A 22,569-nucleotide genomic window follows, 5' to 3' on the forward strand; every position below is an offset into this window, starting at 1 on the left:
CCTGTGATTCTTTTAGTGAGGTATTTCTGCAGCCTTTCCAGCTGTTGCAGATGTCTTGTGAGGTAAATATCAAACAGGGCATTGTACTCTATAATGGGTCTAATGAGGGATGAGTACAGTGGGACAATGACCTCCTTTTTTCTGGATGAAAAGCCATTAGTGATGAGGTGTGCCACATAGAAGGATTTCCTGACTGTTGTGGCAATGTGGTTATCGAAGGTGAGACCACTGTCCACCTGTGTCCCTACGTCTCTCATCAAACTTTCGGTGGGTTCATTTTATAATCCTGAAATCCTGAAATATCGAATTTCAGAATCTTGAGATCATAAAGCCGAAATCTTAAAATCCCGAAACCCCAGAAGCGCGAATTTCAAAATCGTGATTCCTACACTAACCATACACCACACACACAAACCTTCCCCCCACACACAAACCTACCCTACATACAAGCGGGGGACAAGCCCCCCACACCCCCCCCACTTAAATATACTAACTCCAGGGTTGCACTACACAGACAAACACACGAAAACACTATCATACAAGCTACATTCCCCTCACACACACATCACAGTAACAAAACACAGACACACACTAAAGCCCCTAACCAAAACCCTTAAACATAAATACTCACCTGAATCTCCATCTATCCATTCACACACCGTAACACCAGAAGAGCTAATTCAACATCTCTGGACTTTGGGATTTTGAAATTTGCGCTTCTGGGGTTTTGGAATTTTGAGCTTTCAGCTTTATAATCTCGGGATTCTGAAATTCAATATTTCAGAATTTCAGGATTATAAAGTGTTCCCATATATGTGTGTGTGTTTAAATATATATAAATATATATATATATATATATAAATATATATATATATATATATATATATATATAGACACACACACACTCACGAGAGAGTATATATATCAATCTATCTATATATATATATATATATATATATATATATATATATATCTTTTATTATAGATAAATTAGTCTAGTCCAGGTACAGATTTGCTGTATTCCAGGACTGTTTGTAAGCTTCTGAACCCCCCCCCCCAAGCCTTTCTGTGTTGGAGGGAAGCCTTCTAGCTCATCAGTGGGAGTGGTAAGCATTAGGTAGCCTATCTACCACAAGAGGAGTGGTTCCTGGCCCAGAAATTATAGCTATTGGCCGTTTGGGCAGTTTTTTTCCATCTCTTTCAACGTTCTGGTTTAAAAGCCGCACTTGTGCTTGTTTCACACCTTTCCTGTAACTAGCCTAGTCCAGATACAGAGTTGCTGTATCCAGGACTGTTGGTAAGCTTCTGAGCCTCGCAAGCCTTTCTGTGTTGGAGGAAAGCCTTCTAGCTTATCCGTGGGAGTGGTAAGCACTAGGTAGCCTGTCTACCATGAGAGGAGAGGTTCTTGGCCCGGAAATTGTAGTTTATTGACCATTTGGACAGTTTGTCCATCTTTTTCAACTTTCTGGTTTAAAAGACCACATCTGCGCTTGTTTCCCATCTTTCCTGTAACTAACCTACTGGGTAGCACTAGAAAGCCTTAAAGTGATACAAGCCTACTAGCTTAGGAGAGAGACTTTGGAGTGATTAAGTATCAGTTTTCTGTACTTTCTTGCTGTACTTAACTGTTTTCTGTCTAAACACTGATTTTCCAGCATTTATTGTGATTTAAAAGCTTGTCTTTTTCAAATATTGTGCTTATTTGACTTCCTGCACTTTTAAAAAGTTGTTTTTTGTTTAAATAATTTAACTGTTGTAGGCTAAACACTAAAGTGTGATAGCCCTTTCTGATCATTTGTAGTCGTTTAAAGCTGTTTTAAGTGTACTTTTTTACTGTTTTTGCATTATCTTTTCAAAAAGACAAAAAACATAAAAATTCCTTGTTTCCCACCTTTCTTAGCTAGTCCAGTTTTCAGGCTAGTGCTGAATTCAGGGCTGTGATACTAGTTTCTGAGTTACCCATACCTTACTTGGATAGAAGGAAGTTTCTCTGTTCACCTGTGAGAGAGGGGAGCTTTGAGCAACCTATCTGTCCCTGGAGGAGTGTTTCCAGCCCAGAAGTTAGTAGTTTATTGGCTATTTTGGGCTAATTTCTATCTCTTTCATTTTCCTGCTATAAAAACCACGTTTGCACGGTTTTGCGTGCCGTTTAGCTATGGTTAAATTATTCCCGGCTCCACTAAGTCTCCTCTTCAGTTTTTCCCTTGAAACTAGTCTAACTCTCAACCTAAGCACTCAGAAAGCATCTTACAGCCCAGCACTTGCTCAGACCTAATAGCAAGCACTAATATACCCTGACACTGATTGCCCAGCAGGGCAAGGCTCTTTATTCACCCCTCACCAACCAAGCGACTAAGCAGCTCACCTTACTATTCAGGCATGACAAAAGGGCAACTTCAGGTGCACTCTCCAGTCCAGCTGGTGAATCTGGGTATCCTGAGGCAATGTTACAACTGCCTCATGTACACAGACAACCCTCTCCTCCTACCACAAAACACTAACATATGCGAGAGATGCAATTATACAGTCAAACTGGAAGATAAGCTGTCTCTACCCAAGACTGGAAGAGACAGTCAAGAGGAGAAAGTTAACACTTGCACCACAACTCCAGCCGCACACAGACCTACTAAAACAGCACTGGCAAAAAATACACAAAATCATACTTGGGGCCTCTAAATAAAAGCCTGCAAAAGCATCAGAGACCTCCAAAGCAGACACCCAAACAACCTGCACTTCCTGTCACAAACCAGACAACACATAAAACACAAAATCAGTGTGCCGCACAATCACAGCCCTTAAGGCGAAATAACATAACTAACACACTAGTAATAGATGACTCTATAGTCAGGCACACTGACGTCCCACTCACTAGGCTGGACAAGCAGAAGGTTACTGTTAGCTGCCTGTCGGGAGCCAGAATCCACCACATAACACAAGCACTTGGGTCACTCCAGAACAAGTACAAATATTACTCTGTCATTGTTCATGTTGATGTGAATGACCTGAGACGTACCTCCCTGTACTACATGAAAAGAGACATGGAAGAGCTCTCTGATCATGTAGCCCAAGCTAGTATGATCCTGACTAACATCCTGCCCTGACCAAGAATGATACCTCAGTATAAAGAAAAAATGATCAATTTCAACAATTGGCTAAGCTTCTAGTGTCATTCAAAGGGGATCCAGTGTCTGTCAGCCTGGGACAACATGCTCGACAAGCCGCGTTGCTTCGCAAGAGATGGCTTGCACCTGTCACCCCTAGGCTTTCGAATACTGGCCAAGGCTCTTCCTGCCCCCATAGTGCCATTTTTATGCAAGGCTCAAAAGTCAAACCCACCTCCATAAACAGCACAATTAACAAAAAACTGAGGGTTATGCTACTCAATGCCAGGAGTTTAAATCTCAAAATGCATGCACTCAAAGCACTCCTCAGTATGGAGAACATCAACATCTGTGCAGTAACTGAAACCTGGTTCAAGGCTCCAGAGAGCATCCCAGCACTACCGGGCTACAACTCATACCACACGTTTTGGCCACAGAACACGGACCAAAACACAAAAGGAGGGGGTGTATCCATATTCATCAAGGATACCTACACCTCCAGGTTAGTGGTGCAGCATGATACCTCTGAGATCATCCATGTGTAACTAACATCGGGCAAATCTGCAATGCAAATTGTGGCCTGCTACAGATCACCCTTCATGACCCAGGACCACCACTCCACCTTTCTGGAGACACTGGAAAACATGAAGGTCCTATGAAACACCCTGATATTGGGCAATTTCAATTACCCTACCATTCACTGGGAAAACTACTCGAGTACAAATTCCCAGGCCGAGCGCTTCCTGGAATTCATCATCTCAAATGCCTTGGATCAGCTGATAAACTCCCCTACCAGAGGTGAAAACATATTGGATCTGGTCAACACCAACATGGGCGACAGGTGTTCCACACCAGAGGTCAACCTGTCACTGGTTAGATCAGACCATAAACTAATCACTCTGGATGTCCACACCCCACCAACCCCCAACTACGTAAACCACAATAAAAAACTTTTCTAAAGCAAACTTCACCTTACTTAAGACAGAAGTGGTAAGTTTCACAGCCCCCACGCTAAAGGGTAATGCTGCCCAAGATGCAGAAACCTTTACAAATGCACTCTATGAGCACCTACAAGGATGCATGGATCGTGCCATCCCTAGCAAAACCAAGACTCACTCCTCTAAGAGAAGGAAACCAGTTTGGTGGACCCCTGCAATAAACAGGCTATACAATAGAAGGAGGAAACTAGTTCAGAAAAAAAGCAAATCCCAAGAAGGAAAGACATCCCTGATCAGTATCATTAAGAAACTGAGGTCCCTCATGAAATCATCCAAGTCTAACTTCGAAAGAAAAATAGCCAAGGATTTAAAAGATAACCACAAAGCCTTCTTTAGCTATGTTAAGAATCTAAGTGGCAACTCGCAGATATGCACTGAACTAGTGCAAAATAGCACAAAATATACTGAACCTACTGATATTGCCAACATCCTGGCAGATAGTCAGTGCAAACTTCACCCCCTTCTCACCTCCAAAAAGGCCCACAACAATACCGGTAAAGTGTAGTGTCCCAAAAATGACAGACGCACAGGTGAAAACAGCCCTTTCAAAAGCCATAAACACAGCATCAATGGGACCAGATGGTGTCCCAGGCTGCGTCTTGCATGAACTACAGAATGAACTAACCCCCCACCTAAACACGCTGTTCAACCTCAGCCTCTCCACAGGCTACATGCCCATAGAATGGCACACAGCAATAGTTATTCCTCTCCACAAAGGAGGGGCCACAACTAACCCTGGTAACTATCACCCCATAAGCCTGACTAGCCTGGTCTGCAAGGCTATGGAGTGCATCATCATGGAACTCATTAACAAAGACATTGAGAACCTCCAACACTTGGACTCGACCCATTTCGGCTTTGTTAAGGGCAGATCATGCCTACTAAACCTGGTTGACTTCTTCGAGACAGTCACCAAGGCCATAAACGAGGGAAAGGTGGTTCACACAGCCTACCTTGACCTCACCAAGGCTTTCAAAACCATTTCCCACTCGGTTATTACAGAAAAACTCACCAGCCTGAACATAAACCCCTACGTCACAAGATGGGTTGCCAGTTGGTTTACAGACAGAACTCACACGGTGAGAATAGCAGGCTCCAGGTCCAACTCTAAACCAGTCACAAGTGGTGTCCAACAAGGCTCGGTCCGGGGACCCCTACTGTTCAGCATTTACTTCTCAGAAGTACAGGCAAACAAAGGAGGACTATGACTAACAAAGTTCGCTGATGACTACAAACTGGGAGCCATAACTGACTCTCCGGCTGACACGGACATCCTCCAAAAGGGCCTTACTGAGACGGACACCTGGTGTCAAAGTCATGGCCTCAAGCTAAATGCCAAAAAATGCATAGTCATCCCATTTGGAATAAACAAAACACCAACGAATTACCACATAGATGGCAGCCCCCTTAATACAAAAGAGGTAATAAGAGATCTGGGGACCCAGGTAGATAGTAATCTCTCCTTTGACAATCATATTGCCAGAGTAGTTAGGAAATCCTTCTATGTGGCCCATCTAATTACTAACGGGTTCGCATCTAGAAATAAAGAGGTTATAGTGCCCCTCTACTCGTCACTCATCAGACCCATCATAGAGTACAATGCTCCATTTGGGATGTACCTCACAAGACACTTCCAACAGCTGGAAAGACAACAAAAGTACCTCACCAGGAGGATTACTGGTCTCAAACATATGTCCTATGCAGCCCGACTGAAAAAACTCCGGCTGTACTTAGTGGCATATCGCTTACTCAGAGGTGATCTCTGCCTGACTTACAAAGCCATATCCAACTCAGAATTGATGGACATGCTCCATATAAAGAAATCCAAGTCACTGCGAGCCACACACTCTAGTGAGCTAAACCTCTCCACAACAATAAATAGAACATGTGGAGGGATGAATTACTGTCACAGAGACTCCCCATGCTTTGGAACAAAATTCTAAATTACATCAGGCAGAGCCCCTCACTAACACTCTTCAACAGAAACCTTGACGAGTGGATGGGTAACAGAAAATACACCCCTGGGATCACTTCATTGGCTCTGCTTGACAGAGGATCAGTTAATTAATCAATGGGGCGGCGAAAGCCGACACACTCTGGCTAGGCTTATAAATGCCCTCGGGCAGATAGCCTTGTACCTACCTATGAACCTATATATATATATATATACAGACAGATATACATATGCGTACCTGTCATCGTCACTGATACAGTCTGAATATCGTTTACCTGCTGCATTTTAGGGTCAGAGGCAGTAGAACATTTGCCAGAAAGTCTGGATTACTTTTAAAAAGTTGTTACATTTGGCAGCATTAATTGGATTGTTCTTATTTGACTGGCTGCTTAGGTATATGCACATTTTCATAACATCTACCAGATAGTCATTTGGTGTCTCGCAGATTCTCTTTCTATAAGGTTCTTTGTATGATAATGAGTGCCATATAGTGCAAGCATTAAGCATTCCATCTTGTTAGTGTTAACAAGACAAAAATATTTAGGAATAATGGGATTGTAAAAAATAGGGGAGATAAAAAAGATGAAAGGCTAGAGGTAAAATGTGTGGACTTCAACAGCTTAAATTATTTTTTTTACCCAGCTAAAAGGGCATATGTTTTGCTATACATAACATCAAAATGTGGCTGAATCAGTGATGAAAATGTGACTGAAGGAGCTTGAAAGACTTTTACTGGTGTTAAGGGTGTTGTTTAACAATAACATTTTGATGTCCTTCTATTGATATGCCGTAGTATTCATAACATTAGGGAGTCCACCTGTGGCAGACTCGTATGTCCAGCCAGTATACAAAAGCCTTAATGCTACTGAAAGGTATGTGCTACGCCACAGCACAGAACGCATATGTCAGGTATAAAGCGGACGTCAGCACACACCTACCTCAGAACTTTTCTGCTACCTGTCTGATCGCCTGCTCCAGACATTCGCTCATCAGAACAGTTGTGTTCTGGTTTACAGATAAGTCCCCATTGGGGGGTTTTCTTCTAAATTGCTTTTTGCTGCTGCTTGTTTCTTGGGTTCTAGTCAGCTAGGAAGGGCAAGTGCCAGTGTGGAAGGCAGATTCCACATAAAGACTGCCATGATCTCTGCCTCTTTTGTGTAGGCCCAGACTACGACCACACCAACTGTTCCATTTGCAAATCCTTTGTCCCTAAGATCCTCAGGAGTCAGCTAGCCTCTCTAAAATTATATTTAGAAAATCAGCGACTTAAGCACCTTGCACGAGAAACTGATGTGACATCAGGCCATAGTGATAAGCCTGTACCAAAGAAGGCCAAAAAATTGTGGCCTGAACCTTCGGCTGTGCCCTCTCTCTTCTGTTTATTGCTCCCAAGGCTAGTACAGGCCCAGAGACTGTGCCAGAGGTGGTGTATGTACCTTCAGTAGGTACCACCATGGAGGCCCCGAAGGAGTCCGCTGGCATGCCTGCAAGGGAAGGGTAGGTGTTTGATCAGGGCAACAAGGGGGAACCCAGGCTCATTATATCCGAGGGTCCTCGTAGCATCACACAAATTATGGTGCATGAGGATGTGCTTTCTGATATCATTGAATGTAGGCTGACATCCAGTTCTTCCACTTTTCATTGTATGGGAGCCCTAAAAAGAAGAAACTAAAACTAAATATGTGTCTCCTGCAATGCCTCTGCAGCCTCCTTGGGAAGCTTTTTCTCAAAGTCTCTTTAATGTCTTTATGGCACTTTGCCAACCTTCTGTTCCTCTGCAGCCCTTCTCTCTTTCCACATCCTTCAAAAGGACAACTGTGGACACTTCCTCAGAGGAGTGGGGTTCCTCTGGAGAGGAGTCATTAGCCTGCTCCACCCAGTTGGCCTCTCCATTAGGGTATGCCTCCCCAGAGGAGGAATCTAATGGTACAGTTTCCCCTGGGAAGGACATCTCCTTTGGAGAGACCATTCATAAAATGAAAATGTTTTTAAATGGGACTGCTCCCAAGTTTTGGATATCCAGAAGAGGTATTATGACCTCTTGCAGATGGAGACCCCTTCTCCTTCTGCTATCCCTCCAGTCCTGCCTGCCTTTCTGGATGTTTTTTCAGCTGCCTCCAAATGTCCAGACTCTCAGCCTCCTGCCCCCAAGCATCCAGACAGGTTCTATAAGATACCTGAGGACTCCAAGTTCCTTTGCAAGGCTCCTGCTGCTGACCCAGCTACCATTTCTGTTTCCATTCCTTCCATCCACTTCCCTGTTACCCTCTGATAAGGGAGTGTAAGGTCATGGAACATTTGGGAAAGAAGGTATACACTTCTGCCACCTTGGCCTTCCATGCAAACAGTTATCCAACCCACATGGCAAAGTACTCTCTGGCCCTTCTGGCGGATGCAGAGAAAATGTTGGCAGACATCCCAGATTCCCCAGAAAAATCAAAGTTCACAGTTATTCTTAATTCCTCTGCACAAGTGACTAGAGACTCCATCAAGTGCAGCTGTGATGCTGCTGATGCCTCTGCATTGGCAGTTGCCTCAGAGTCTGTTCTGAGAAGATACTCTTAGCTTAGGCTACACCCTCCTCCTGAATATTTCAAGGCCAAATTGCTGGATGCACCTTTGGATAACAAAGTCTCGTTTGCGAGTTTAGCAGGGAATTCTTCAAGTCTCTTCAGGAGAAAGGAAAGGAGCTACAGGATCTTAAACACATTTTTGTTTCTCAGTTCCACGGTTTCAAAGAAATTATCCAGTGAAGAAAGCCTTCTTTGTCATCTTCTTCTTCCAAAAGTAAGAGGGGACCTAGAAAGCCAGATTCTTCTAAGTCTGCTTCTTCCATCCCTGCCTCAAAACAGTCCTTTCAGTCCCAACCCAAGCCAGGCAGTCTGTTACTATCAGCCACCAGGGCCATCCACTCCCTTGTCCCATTGCCTCAGCCTATCTCTTGCTGCTTGGAAACTGACTACTCAGGACTCTTGGGTACTCTCCATAATCAAAACAGGATATTTCATGGTTTGGAAGATTTTCCCTCATTCAGACGATTCCACCTCCCCCCGGAGATCATTTGAGGTTCTTCCCTCAGGTCATCACAGTACTGATCTCTCAGGGAACTATTAAAGAAGTTCACATTTCTCAAGGCAAGGAAAGGGATTTTACTCCAGGATTTTCCTAGCCCCTGGAGATCCATCCTGGACCTTTCCCATTTAAGCAAGTTTCTCAAAGTCCCTTCTTTACGTATGTTGATTCTGCCTTCCCTTCTCCCTCTTATTCATCCACAGGGGTTCATGGTGTCCCTGGATATAAATGATGTTTATCTTCGCACTCCCATCCACCCAATGTTCAGTAAGTTTTTATGTTTTTCTATAGCTTCCTCACATTTTCAGTTTTGTGCTTTTCCCTTTGGTCTCTATATGGCACCAAGGGTTTTCACAAAGCAGGGAATTCAAATTTCCCCCTCCCTAGATGACCTGATTTAGGCTTAGTCCCCAGAACTTCTTCAGGAACACCTTTCCTTCACTGTTGCCTTTCTACAGAGTTTAGGCTTCACTATAAACTTCCAGAAGTCTTTCTTCATCCCTTCAAAGGATCACATTTTCCTGGGATGCAGAATACAAACAGACAAAATGCTAGCCTCTCTTCCAATGGAAAAAAGTTTTGTTCCCTACTTCCAATTTTCAAAGCATTCTTCCTCTCCAGTCCTTGAGAGCCAGGGATGTCCTTCATCTCTTGGGGTACATGGCATCTACTGTCCACATGATACCCTAAGAAAGATTACACATGAGGAAGTTGCAATAGTATGTAAGAACTGTGTGGATGCAACACTTACATTTTTTGGAGTTTCTGGCTCCACTCCTGCCTTGCTTAAAAAGGGAACTAGACTGGTGGATCCACCAGGTAAACAGAAACCCTGGCCTACCACTGCAACCACCCCTTCCTTCCCTCGAGTTATTCACAAGACACTTCAGACACAGGCTGGGGTGCAACTCTTCAAGCCTGAAGGGTCAGAGATGTTTGGTCTACCAAGCAGGCCTAGGAGGACATTAACATAAAGGAGATGAGACCACTGGTTTTGGCACTGCAAATATAACAAAGCAACCTTGTTCCAGGAGCACTGAAGTAGTTCACAGACAGAACCACATCTCTTTGGTACATCAACAAGCAGGAGGAAATGAAGTCTTACATTCTATGTTGACTAGCCCTACTCACCTGGGAATTAGCCTTACAAAGCCAAATCTCCCTACAGGAGGTTTATCTCCCCTCAGCCCAGAATACAGTGGCAGACTCTTTAATCAGCTCCATGACCCAATGTCATGAATGGATGTTGCACAGGGATGTGTTTCTGCACCTAATCTATCATTGGGGTATGCCTCAGATAGATCTATTTGCCTCCCCCATGAACAGACAACTTCCAAAATGTTGTGCCAAGATCCCACATTCCCTGGTGTGGAAGGTGAACGCTCTATCTTTCTCATGGAAGGGGATGTTTCTGTATGCATCCTCCCCCATCTTACCTCTTCTACAGAAGGTCCTACTGAAGATTCAGCAGGATCAGCCAAAATAAATCTTGTTGGTGACTCTTTTTGGCCAAGGCAGCACTGGTTCCCCCTTCTCCTGCACCTAGCCAGGGGCAATCATCACAAGTTACCCCATAGGATGGATCTACTCACACAGGACAAAGGAACCCTAGTACATCCACAACTGTCAACAATGAATCTGACATTGTGGGTGATAGGGTTTTAATCCTTTACAGACACCTTTTTCTGACGACGTGCTACAAGTTCTGCAGGAGGCCAGAAAACCTACAACAAGGAAATCCTACATTTCCAAATGGAAAAGGTTTTCCATCTGGTGTCATAAAAAGGACATACAACCACTGTCAGTTATGTCCCGGTGGTATTGTCCTATCTGTGTGAATTCATGAGGGCTGGGTTGTCCTATTCTTCGATGAAGGCTTACCTTTCAGCCATCTCTGCTTGTCTGCCTATGTCTCCACTTTTGGCCTCTGGGTTAGAGGTAAAACTGGTCCTTAAAGGCGTCCTTCATATCAGAACACCAAGGAAAGTAATACTTCCTCCTTGGGATATCAATTTAGTGCTGAAAAAACTTATACTGGGACCATTTAAACCAGAAAGATCCACTTTCTTGCAGCATTGTAATTGGAAGACTGTTTTGTTAGTGGCCATTACCTCTGCTAGAAGGGGTTGAGAGTTACAGGTCCTGCTGTCCAGTCCTCCCTTCACTGTCTTTCATAGAGATAGGGTTTCCCTGTGCACTAACCCTTCCTTCATGCCCAAACTGGTTAATGAGTTGTCCTTAAATCAGTCCATTAACCTTCCTACCTTTTTCCCTTCACCTGAGTGTCCCAGTGAGAGAATATTGCACACCTTGGATGTGCACAGGCAGCCCAGATACTACCTTGACAAAAGCAAGCTTATTCACAAATCTGACCACCCGTTTGTCTCTTACCACCCAAGAGCTCTGGGTAAGTCAGTTTCCAAACAAACTCTTTCCAACTGGGTTTCTAAAGCCATTTCCTTTTGTTATTTGTCAAATGGTAAGACCCTTGCTTCCCCTGTGAAGGCCCATTCTACTAGAGCAGTTTCTTTCTCGGGGGCATTCTTTAAAGGATTGGACATTCACTCCATACTGGAGGCAGCTGCATGATCCTCTGTCCATATTTTCACTAAACACTACAAGCTTGACACCATCTGTAAGTCCAGAGCTGGGTTTGCAAGAGTAATCCTACATGGATTTATTGAAAAAGCATCAGCTAATCCTCCTCACAACCTGTCCCAAACTCGAGCTTTGGCATTCTCCCTTATCTTATGAATGCTGCAGCATATGAATAGAAGGACATGGAATAGTTGTGTAAAATCTTACCATAACCATAGATGTCCTTCTCTTCTATATGCTGCAGTATTGCTTCCCCACCCTGCCTTCTCTGATGCTTGCCTAGTTTCTTGTTGATCTGATTCTCAATCTCAGGCTGATGCTGGGAGGCAAACAGTTCTGAGGTAGGTGCATGCTGACATCTGCTTTACACCCGATGTCTCTTTATGGCCGACGTACACGTCGTGTGGTGCAGCTTAGCACGTACCTCAAGTAGCATTGAGGCTTTTCAGTACTAACAAGATGTACGAGTCAGCCAGAGATGGACTCCCTAATGTTGTGAATACTCTATGGTTATGGTAAGATTTTGCACAACTATTCATTCCACTGCAATGCATTTCTCCATCTTGTTCTACCCTGACATTTCACAGACTCTTTCAAAATTTGCATAAGTTACGACCATGAGTATAAGGAAGTAATGTCAGATCCAGGGTTAAGTGAAGACCCTAGTGTCATAAATTGGTTTTGATGACCCTTGGTATGCTGTTATTTCACCCTGTGCACATCCAGTCATGACTCACTTAGATGCAGGCCTTCACATGCCATTTTTATTAGACAGTTAAATTCTGTCTATACCCATTCTGCCTAGCCTATGCTTTCATACTGAGTTTTCCAATCAAATGGCAACTTCTTCCTCTTGCACTGCCTAATCAAGAGGTAACTTTGTTAATGGAGATTACTGATTATTTTTTGGGGAGAGATGGCAATGTGGTTTAAACTGTATCGCCATCGTATTCCAGGTGATGATAGCCAATGTGCCTGAATTACATCATTAATGAACATCCAGATATGCTTTACATTTAGAGTGACTTTCCTGTTACTGATTATTTTTCCAGTGGTAGTTTGTTTTACTGTGAATAAAATCAGGATTTTTTTCTTTGCTAATGAAAGTTTGGTTTTGTTTCAGGTTAGATGCGGCAGAAATTGCAGCCAGCAGCAGTGAAGTTGCTGAAGGAATGGACAGCATAGAACAGCAGACAGCTTACAGAGACATCTGGAACCTCCGGGCTTCTCTAGAACTTTATGCTTCCTTGGACCAAAGTAGTAGTAATGACAAAGACTCTGTGCGCAGTGATGCTGACAGCGTCTGCTCCTTTGGTGGCTTACCAAGCTTCCCTTCCCAAGATGCTGCTGATGAGCTGGAAAGCTTCGAAGAGAAGTCCATGCCATCCCAAAAAACTAAACAGGACAGTGTAGAGTCTGAGCGTGGGAGTGATGGTGAGTCTGGCACAAGAAAGCTGCTTCAGATGGACAGTGGCTATGCCTCCATTGAAGCCCCCACTCGTCCATTAGAAGACATTCGGATGTTTGGGACTGGGGAAAAAGATAAAACAGCTTCTGAGAAAAGAAGGTTCTTTACTACTTCTGGGCATAAAGCAACTGTCTTTGAGAGCTTTGAGTCACAGCTTTTTAATGAGGAACTGGAGGAAGAGGGTGCAGTTGGGGGTGAAGTAGAACCCTCGATGGGTTGGAGCCCCTATGGCCAAATGTTTATTACAAGGGACTACTTGCATCGACGGGACTACAGCATTGATGAAAAGACTGATGCCTTATTTAATGAATTCTTGCGCCATGACCCACAGTTTGATGACTCACCACTGAAAACAAAGCACCGCTCTCGCATCCACTTACGCAAGCAGTGGCAGAGGACCAAGCAATACAGTGACCCTGGAGTACGGTATCCATCTGCGTTTGAGAGACACCGCACTCCTTTACGTAGGGGTGACAGTGTCAGTGATCCACTGGACAATCGCTATCATAGTACCTTGCCACGTATCATAAGCACAGCTGATGAGGAGTACAGTGAAGGTTGCAGTGGCACAGACCACACCAGATCTGGCACACCAGACTCCACAGAACTAAATCTCTGTGAGGGCAAGTCTGCAGATCCAGAGATAAGAGATAAAGTCCAAAATATTGATGAAGAAACAAGTGAACAGTCTGCTGTCTTGGAGCAGCTAGACCACACAGAAACATCAGACTCCAAACACACGTTGGGCCACATCAGCCAATTTACAGGTGCAGATGACCATCTAACTTTGGGCTATGGACCTCAGACTATAGGAGCAGAGCTTTTAGACAAAATCAGCACTAACATTGAGGACAGGCTCTACACAAACTTTAAAAGATCAAAAGACAGTCCTGAGTTCCTTGTTGCTGTTGCTCACACCTCACCTGATCACAGTCCTGTTTAGCAATTTCTAATTTGGGGGTGGGGGGGCATGGATAGACATTGATTTCAGGGCTTAAACTTAACTACAGATCACTGTGAGCCATCTCCACTGCAAGCCATATATCATAACACAGTTTGGCTAGCATCACTTCTTTACTTCAGGAACACATGGTAAACAGGATACAGAGATTTATAACTTTTTCCAAGCTGTTAAAAATAAGAGTACCTACCAGGACTGGAAATACTAAATGTATGTGCATTTTATGAATTCTAATGACTCAACATGAAGAAAAAAAAAAGAAAACATCTGGAAGGAGACTTTGTCTGCCTGTCCAGTGAAAGAATTGCAGGTAGCAGTCCAGGGCAGCTGCCCATCTCTTTTCCCTCTTTTGGCCCATTGTGTGCCTACCAATTTTTACTCTCCCAAATAATATTTAGTTTCTTCTTCTCATTATGGCACTTCATTCTACCTGCCTACCATCCTCTGTATAAAGAAGTATTTTTAATGTCCCACTTGTATTATACCATTCATTTCGTAGAGGCGATCCCTACTCCCCAACAGGCCTAAATGCATCACACATCTCCTTTAACACCTTATGTGCCAATATATCTACCTTCTCTCCTCTCTTTTCTAATGAAAAAAAGACAAACTCCCCAAGCCTATCTTCAGACACCATTCTTTGCCTACTCCACACATTCCTAGTTATCTTTATTTTTTTTCCCTGGGACCACTCCAGAACTAGCTGTTTTCCTGTAAGGTGACTTAATACAGGAGTGTAATTACTATCCTGCCCCTGAATGGTGCACCCCTGTATTTGTCCTCTTACAATGAGATCAGTAGATCCTGGTTTTGGTAGTGATAACTCCAAGTCCCTCTCTTTTTCCATTTTTTTGATGCTGACTAACCCCAAGGGCATGTTGCACCCCTGACTGGATTATCATTCACCAGGTGCCTCACAGATTCATGTCAAACACTGTGTCCATTAACAGTGTAAAAAAAAAGTCATTGCTGCAGCAACATCAGTATTTATAAAGCGAATATTTTTACAGAGAGCAAAACCCTCCAATCCCATACCCCTAACTTTAAATAAACTGACTTTAAGATTCCTCGTTTTTAGGGGTAAAATAATACTCTCATATTTCTGAGGTTCAGCAATTCATAGTTAGTGTTATGGCAGACTTCAATGTTAGTGCAACTCAAAGAGTTTGGGCAAGATTCTAGACTTTAATGCACATAAAGTGCCCTGAAAGGTTGTTATACTCCCTGCATTATCTTGCAGCAGAAACAATGAAACAGCTTTTACAAGTCAGATCACTCCTCTAGCCTTTTCAGGTTCATTACTAGGTTTCAACCCCTGTCACTTTTTATCTTTCAACTATGGACCATTTGCAGAGAAACTGACCTGGTTTTCCACATCTGTTTGAGGATAGACATAATACATTAAATAGAGATGGGAGTAAAATCTCTGTATACCACCACTTGAAAATTTCATCCTTTTATGCATGTTCCCATTTCCTTACCACTCTCCATACAGCAGCACTGAATCCTCTCTGCTGCTAGCGCGTACTTCTTGGAAGAAGCTTACACTGGGAGGCTTAGTCAGAAACCTTACTAAGTTCATTTAGAATATTTTCATAGGGTTGCTTTTCTTCACTTCTACAGCAACTCGGTCCGTCTTGCTCTTTCTGTTATAAATCATTAATCAACACACACTGCTCCAGAAACCTTATGAGCCTTGACTAAACTACTGCCTGCATAGCACTGTCCATTACTGTGTCTAGACTGATTGGCTTGCAAATTCTCTGACCTGCTCCCTGCTTTGTGTTTGTTGTACATTTATATCCAGTGGAGTCCTAAGTTGTAGCTCTCTCCCTCACCTCATTCATTTTGCAGAGCACTTATGTATGGAGGCTGCATGTCCTCCCCACAGTCAAGTAGCCTTCGACAGACATGCGTGAATGGGCATGCCTTCGTTGAAGGTTGGGCATCGAGCTGGCACCTTGGCACCATAAAAATCTACTGCTAGTCATTAGCGGACCGGAGTTCTGCTGTGGCGACCCCTAACCGGGAAAAGCCAAAAGAAGAAGAACAATTAGAGCAAGGCTTTTCTAGCACCAGTAACCTTCTTTTCAAACACTTCTAGGCTGACTCTCTTTTTTATGCACAACTTAGACGATAGAATGTTCCAGTCTGTCTCAGGCACACTGAGATCTTCCATCATAAGCAATCCCTTGTTTCCTATCACTTAGTCCTGTCATTAACCAACTTGTTATCCCTGCCACATACATGGCATGGCCTATAAGTGTATTAAGGGAGTAGGGAATCTGACTGAACCATTTTGTTAGATTGTGAAAACTGGCACTTTGGATGAGAATTCTATTATCTATGGGAAGTCACTGCAAGGGAGTATATTTTCTTATCTGCAAGGGGCACTGCCCCCTCAGCTTTGATTGTAAATACAAGAGGCCCAGACTCCTGCATGGTTGGTGTGAGGACATCTGCCCCACACACACACTTTTAACATTTCACCAAATCAACTTTTGATAACTTTTTTCCAACTGAAAGTCCATCCATTCAAATGACGTTAGCTAATTCACCCTACTGATTGTCTTCTTTATTTACACTGGCGATTTTATTGCTTGGAAGCAGACAGTGGGCTCCATGGAAATAAAATAGCCGAGGTTACTGATGAAGATTTTCAGAACTTGGGCAATGAACTGAGACCTTGTGGGACAACGTCTTGGCCCACAATGGAATAGTTATGGCATTCTAGAGGGATTGTTTTAGGTATGCCAGCTCTTACCCATAAGCCATAGGAATGGAAGCTAGTACATGAAGATGTTAAAGGGAATGCTGTGACCTGAAAAAATTGTGCATGCTGGAAAAAAAAAAAAAACAAATACTAGCAGATCTCATTGCATGATAATTTGGCAGAATAAAGCCATTGGTAGGAAATATGCATAAAAAAATATAGATCACTTTTACAAAATATAGTGTCTTGTTACCACCGCAGTCATTTGGTAGAGTTAGCAAACAGCGGGCTTACAGTGCAGTACAAAAGACTGTACTAGTACAGATCTTACATGTACTACTGGACAGAATCAGTGGGCAAATAAATGTTCCTGGTTATACACTGGTCTTTTGAGAAGTTTGAATGAGGACTTCTTTTCTATGTAAATCCGTATACATGGACAGTGAGTGAGAAGAGGTGACCGATAACAGCTGGAGTCCAGTTTGAAGATCTGTTAAATGAAAAGCATAGTAATGAAAAAGAATAGCTGCTGTGAAAAATGAAATGACATTTAACATGCACGTATTGCTAACTGCTCAGAAAGGAAGTGACAATTCTTAATTATTGGGCCTAGTACCATTTTTGTGTTGCATTGGGCCAATCAGAGAGTTACGTAGTGCCACATTTAATTTAGCATCCTGACAGTCATACCTCTCAGCCTTCTGTCATACAGCTGTGCATTCCTAATACAAGGCAGGGGAACAAAACTATAAGACCATCTCATTGCACCGTGCAAAAAGAAAAAGGAAGAAGCCGCTGCTAAAGATTGCAAAGTGCCAAGCCTGATGTTTTACACCACTGTACAGGCACCTGTCTCATACCAATGTAACTTTCTGCACTGGTGATAGTGAGAGTTCTGGGTGCTATATGTATGGCTGCCCTGTGTCAAGAGGACGTGGCTGAGAGATATGACTGCACAAAGACGAACGGCAATAGGCTCAAAAATTATCTTTTTTATTTCTATTCACAAGTGTCACTTTTTACCATGTGTTCTCAAGTTGAAAAAGAAAGGGTATACCTTCTTGGCCAGTGTCAAATAAAGAAGTGTGGAAAGTTAAGTTTTAGCCCTAATGATCAATGAATGGATGTATATTTTTAAAAAAAAAAAAATCAAGTGTATAAGTTATGTGTGAATGCTAGCTTTCACTTTAAACAATTAACTGATATCACTCTGTTGCACAATTTGCCATTTTCACCAAACTTGGTTGGAAAGCTTTTGCTATTTATAACACCATAACATGTGCTTCCAGCAGGAGGGCTTAATAACACAGGGCTCCAGTTCAGAATTAGGCCTCCCAGTTCATCCAGCCAGGATTTGATTAATTTCTTCTGGTAACTGTGTTTAACAGTAGAGTATTGCTCAACATAAGTCAGATTGTTTTCAGTAATTCATCCTTTCACATCATTCATTCTATTTCTCTTTCTATGTACATACCATTGTCTGCTTGAGGTTCCCATACATACATTCTTCCCACTTCCTATAGCAGGTGTGAAACCCAACCAGGATAGCATGCTCTTTTACAGTTTCCTTGTCTTCCTTTTCAGTATAAGAGGATCTAGGGATATTTTTTTCAAATACTGAAGTATATAGCCACCATTAAGTTTTATAGTCAGTGAACATGATTAAAAAAAATGGATAATTATTAAGAAGGTGCAGATGTTTGCAAGTAAAGCTTCACAAGATTGGCAGGCAAGCTAAGGAAAGCACTGTAACCTGGTCCCTACATAGGTACTGTGTGTTACACAAGTCTGATTGTTTTCACCACTCCATCAGTGTAAATTTTGGTAGAGTGTAGCACATGGTAATTCCGTGTGCCGGATCAGCTGTCTTCTACCTGATACCTGTTGTCTGTTGTGACCACAGGGATTTCTGGCTTAAGGATAGGAATCTTACTTGCATTGTTGCTTTGTAGAAGAGGGAGACTTCCATTTCCGACTGGGCCTAGGAAGCTCTGATGCTTTCTTACCAACTCTAATACCAGCCTAGTAGGAATATCACTGCCGTCACTCATATAGAGCTGTAATGACAACACACTGTTGCTGTAAGAGTTTATCCCTCTGTTGTAGACTAGTGTTCACTTACACAAGGTTGTCCCTAGTTCATGTTTTTGTTTGTCAGCACAAAATTATTTGGCTTCCAGATTTATCCCATCATATTATGCCAGACTGAGCTTTACTCACTTTCCATGCAGCTTTCAGGATAGCTTCAGTCATACCTGCCAGCTCTGATGCCGCCATGATATACTCTTTCACCCTTCCTTATACCTTGTTGTCACCACATTTTCTTCATCAACTGATTAGGTGTTAGCACTCACTTTTGGACACAGACTGGTCATTAATTAAAAGAACCATAAATATGTTTGGCAACAGAAAATGGCACATTTAGTAGTAAAGTTATGAGAATGTCTTCTGCTGTGGTGCTGTCACAATGCATTCTGCCTGAAAGACTGGATATCTGAGGAAAACTGTGACATGTCTGAATGTACTTTTGTTTGTTTGTCTTATTAATACCACTCATTCTTAACAGAAGGTGTAGTTTGTATATATAGAATGATGATCAGAGAGTTTGGAGATGAACTTCATTTGTTGAAGTTGGTATGGCTGCATTTTGAAACCTGGGTTCATGAGTAAAAGCTGAATTTTGTAGTACATGTCCTCCATAGTTTTTTGTAAAAGGTTTATTCTGCATCTGTAAGAAAAAATATCATGCTTCAAATTTCTGTTCTAGTATAAATTAGCTCAACAACAGCAAAGCAAACTGATGCTATTTGCTGGGAAAACCAGAAACTATGTTAAAGCCCTAAAATCTTAAAATGATGGTGATGCAAGATTTTGGGTGGAAGGGGCAAAGTGGTATGTCTTTATATATCATTTGGTTTTGGCATTTGATGGATTCAGAGAGAATGCTTTAAGACAACCTCTTGCCTAACAGTAGAAAAATACAGGTACCCCCAATGTCCTCCCCCAACTGTTTACAATGAACGTAAGGATGGCCTGCAACACAATTCAAAGTGGATTATTTTTGAATAGTTTTAATGTGCTTGTGATAAAATATGTCGGCAGCAGTTAAAAAAAAAGTGCAGGAGATGAAAATCGGTCTGTTGGAGCACAAAAACGTCACTTTTGGTCAATAAAATAGTTCTTGTCTGGTTTAGTTTGTTGGTACACTTACCCAGGTTTCATAATGCTATAATGCCTAGTGGTATCACTACACACTAAACTAACCCTTCTCCTGACTGTCAAACTTGTCTCCAGGTTCTTCCATTTTTTTCTTGAAAATGTGTGGATATTAGTTATATATACAGTCAGAACAAGGTCCTGTAATGCTTTTTTCATTTGTTTTTGTTAAGATTTATTTTCTGCCTGCTGCTCCCAGCAATGTATTGGGAAGGGGAGTGGGCTGCTCCCAGCAATGTATTGGGAAGGGGAGTGGGCTGCTCCCAGCAATGTATTGGGAAGGGGAGTGGGCTGCTCCCAGCAATGTATTGGGAAGGGGAGTGGGCTGCTCCCAGCAATGTATTGGGAAGGGGAGTGGGCTGCTCCCAGCAATGTATTGGGAAGGGGAGTGGGCTGCAACTTTTTTTAGCAGAGTGCAAGAATGCTGCCCTACTCTAATACTGTGAATATCTGTTATACAAGCTACCCAAAGTACTCATTCCTTACACTCCGCAGAAACCTTAAAACTAAAAAAATTATAAACTGGGTGTATCAACTGTAACTTAGAGCCCTTAAAGAGATTTGCATGAATTATTACCATGGAAGCCTTTTCTGGGTTTTTAACCTATAGTGATACAAGTCATTTTGATGTGCCATAAAAAGATCTTAATACAATATAGAAAATGTTTATTTTTATTTACAAAACAAAAAAAAAAAAAGCAGATGCACTAAAAAGAATGAGGGCAGTCCATTTTGTTTGGAATGTACAATGCTGGCTTCAGAAGATGTCTGTTGTTAAATTATATATTACTTGTACCTAATGTTCTCTATGATTAAAATGGCTGCTGTATACAAAGTGTTAATAATTCAGGCGCTTTGTTGATATGTTTAGTTTTGCATGTATATCAGAACATTAATTTCATTTTCCTGGATATTTACTATCTTTAAACTGTAAGAATTCGTGACCTGGAAGCAAGTCCTTCAAAAATGTATAATTTTATAAATACATTGCACAACAAAATGTTTTTGTCGCCCTGTCTTGCAGCTGAAATTTTTACTGTGTTTTGTGGGAAACTTGAAAGCTCTGTTGATTTATTTATTTTGTTTTGTTTTAGTAACTCATCTCTTCCCAGCCCCACTACCAAATCATCCGAAGATACTGGCAGCTTTAATATTTCTGTCTAATCAAAATACCATTACAGTTAGTGGCAATTTTATGCATTAGCTGATCGCTAGAAGATAATTAAATTCTGGAAAGATTAATCCAACATGCCCAACCATGAGCTATGAGCACTATATTTTAGGACTGTATGTATCTTAGGCACAAGCAGTAAGTAAATTACAAAACAGTTTCAGCTGTTGAGTCATACATAGCTAATTCAAACACGGGGTAAGGATATGCCTCCCTCACATCCATTTATTTTCTTTTTTTTTTTGTGATTCATACAGTTGCTATCAGCAAAGGAAATTGAAAGAGCATACAAATGCAAGAAAACGATCCCAGATTTGTATGCGGTTACATTTTTTGTTGGTGAAAATTTTGAGTTTGAGAAAATAATGGAATCTTCATGGGATGAGTAGCATGGATCATGGCAAGATGGCTAGAATTTCACCTGAGATTCTGTTTGGAATATGCTAGACATGGATCAATGTGGTTTGAGGTCTCTTGGGTTTATCCACTGGGGGAGGGGGCTGAAGCTTTGGAGAGCCCAGTATGGTTCCCACCCTTGGAGGTACATCTTGGTGTGTTTGTGCCATTTTTTCCCTCCCTGCCTGATCAACCTGGGATGCAACAGTGCCTGATTTTGTGGAGCAGCCCCTTGAGACATCCTGTCATTCAATGAGGATACTTAAAGAGCAGGCTTCTTCTCCAAGGTCCTTCCCCCTTGGGCTATCTGGACTATTCATCTGGCATATGGAGAAGTCACAGGTTGAGCCCTCAGCCCAGAAATAAGGCAGCAGGCACTTATGCAGCTATTGGTGGGACCAAGGGTTACAGGTGTGGGACTTCATTCACAGAGAATACTGTCTTTTTTTTCCAGCTCCAGGTGTGGTGCAGTACTGTCCATTATTGTACACCATCTTTGCCCTACGCACATCCACGTGCACGCACACATCTGACTTAGCTTCCTTAGAACTTCTCTTACTCGTGCTCATGTGAGTGCTAACAGGATCTAAGCCCCAGATTCTTCAATACTTGTTGATTTACTGTGGGAGTCAGGTATGTTACTTTCATTTCTGGAACAGAAAGTGCTTAAAAATCCTAGTGCTCCTTTGCCTTGTCATGGAAAAGGTGCCTCATTTAGAGAGGATATGTGGTGCTGGTAGCTGCGTGTAGATCAGGGCTAGGAGGTCCTTCTTGAGCATCATGATTTCCCATTCCATGAACCTTTGTTGAAGTTATCATGTAAGAGTGAATGTATCCTCAGTCTGCTACTATTCCCAGGAGAACTGATGTTAGGTATTGTTATCCAGCAAAGTGTACTGAAGCCTTGTCTTCATACCCTAT

General features: G+C 42.4%; 1 protein-coding gene across 5 annotated transcripts in view; it reads left to right on the top strand.

Moving 5' to 3' along the window:
* The window catches only part of LOC122787214 (CACN subunit beta associated regulatory protein), a 366,408-nt gene extending 345,325 nt beyond the window's left edge, over positions 1-21,083 (top strand). For 4 of the 5 annotated variants that reach the window (XM_044053808.1, XM_044053811.1, XM_044053810.1 and 1 more), the window contains one exon: positions 12,847-21,083. In XM_044053808.1, the coding sequence (XP_043909743.1) occupies positions 12,847-14,134 (1,288 nt within the window). In that variant the 3' untranslated portion in view covers positions 14,135-21,083. The remainder of the gene's footprint in view (positions 1-12,846) is intronic. The other variant, XM_044053812.1, reaches the window with a different exon arrangement.
* The last annotated feature ends 1,486 nt before the right edge of the window (positions 21,084-22,569 follow it).

This window comes from Protopterus annectens, chromosome 13.part0 (assembly GCF_019279795.1).
Source record: "Protopterus annectens isolate FY-2018-M chromosome 13.part0, PAN1.0, whole genome shotgun sequence".
Taxonomy (NCBI): domain Eukaryota; kingdom Metazoa; phylum Chordata; order Ceratodontiformes; family Protopteridae; genus Protopterus; species Protopterus annectens.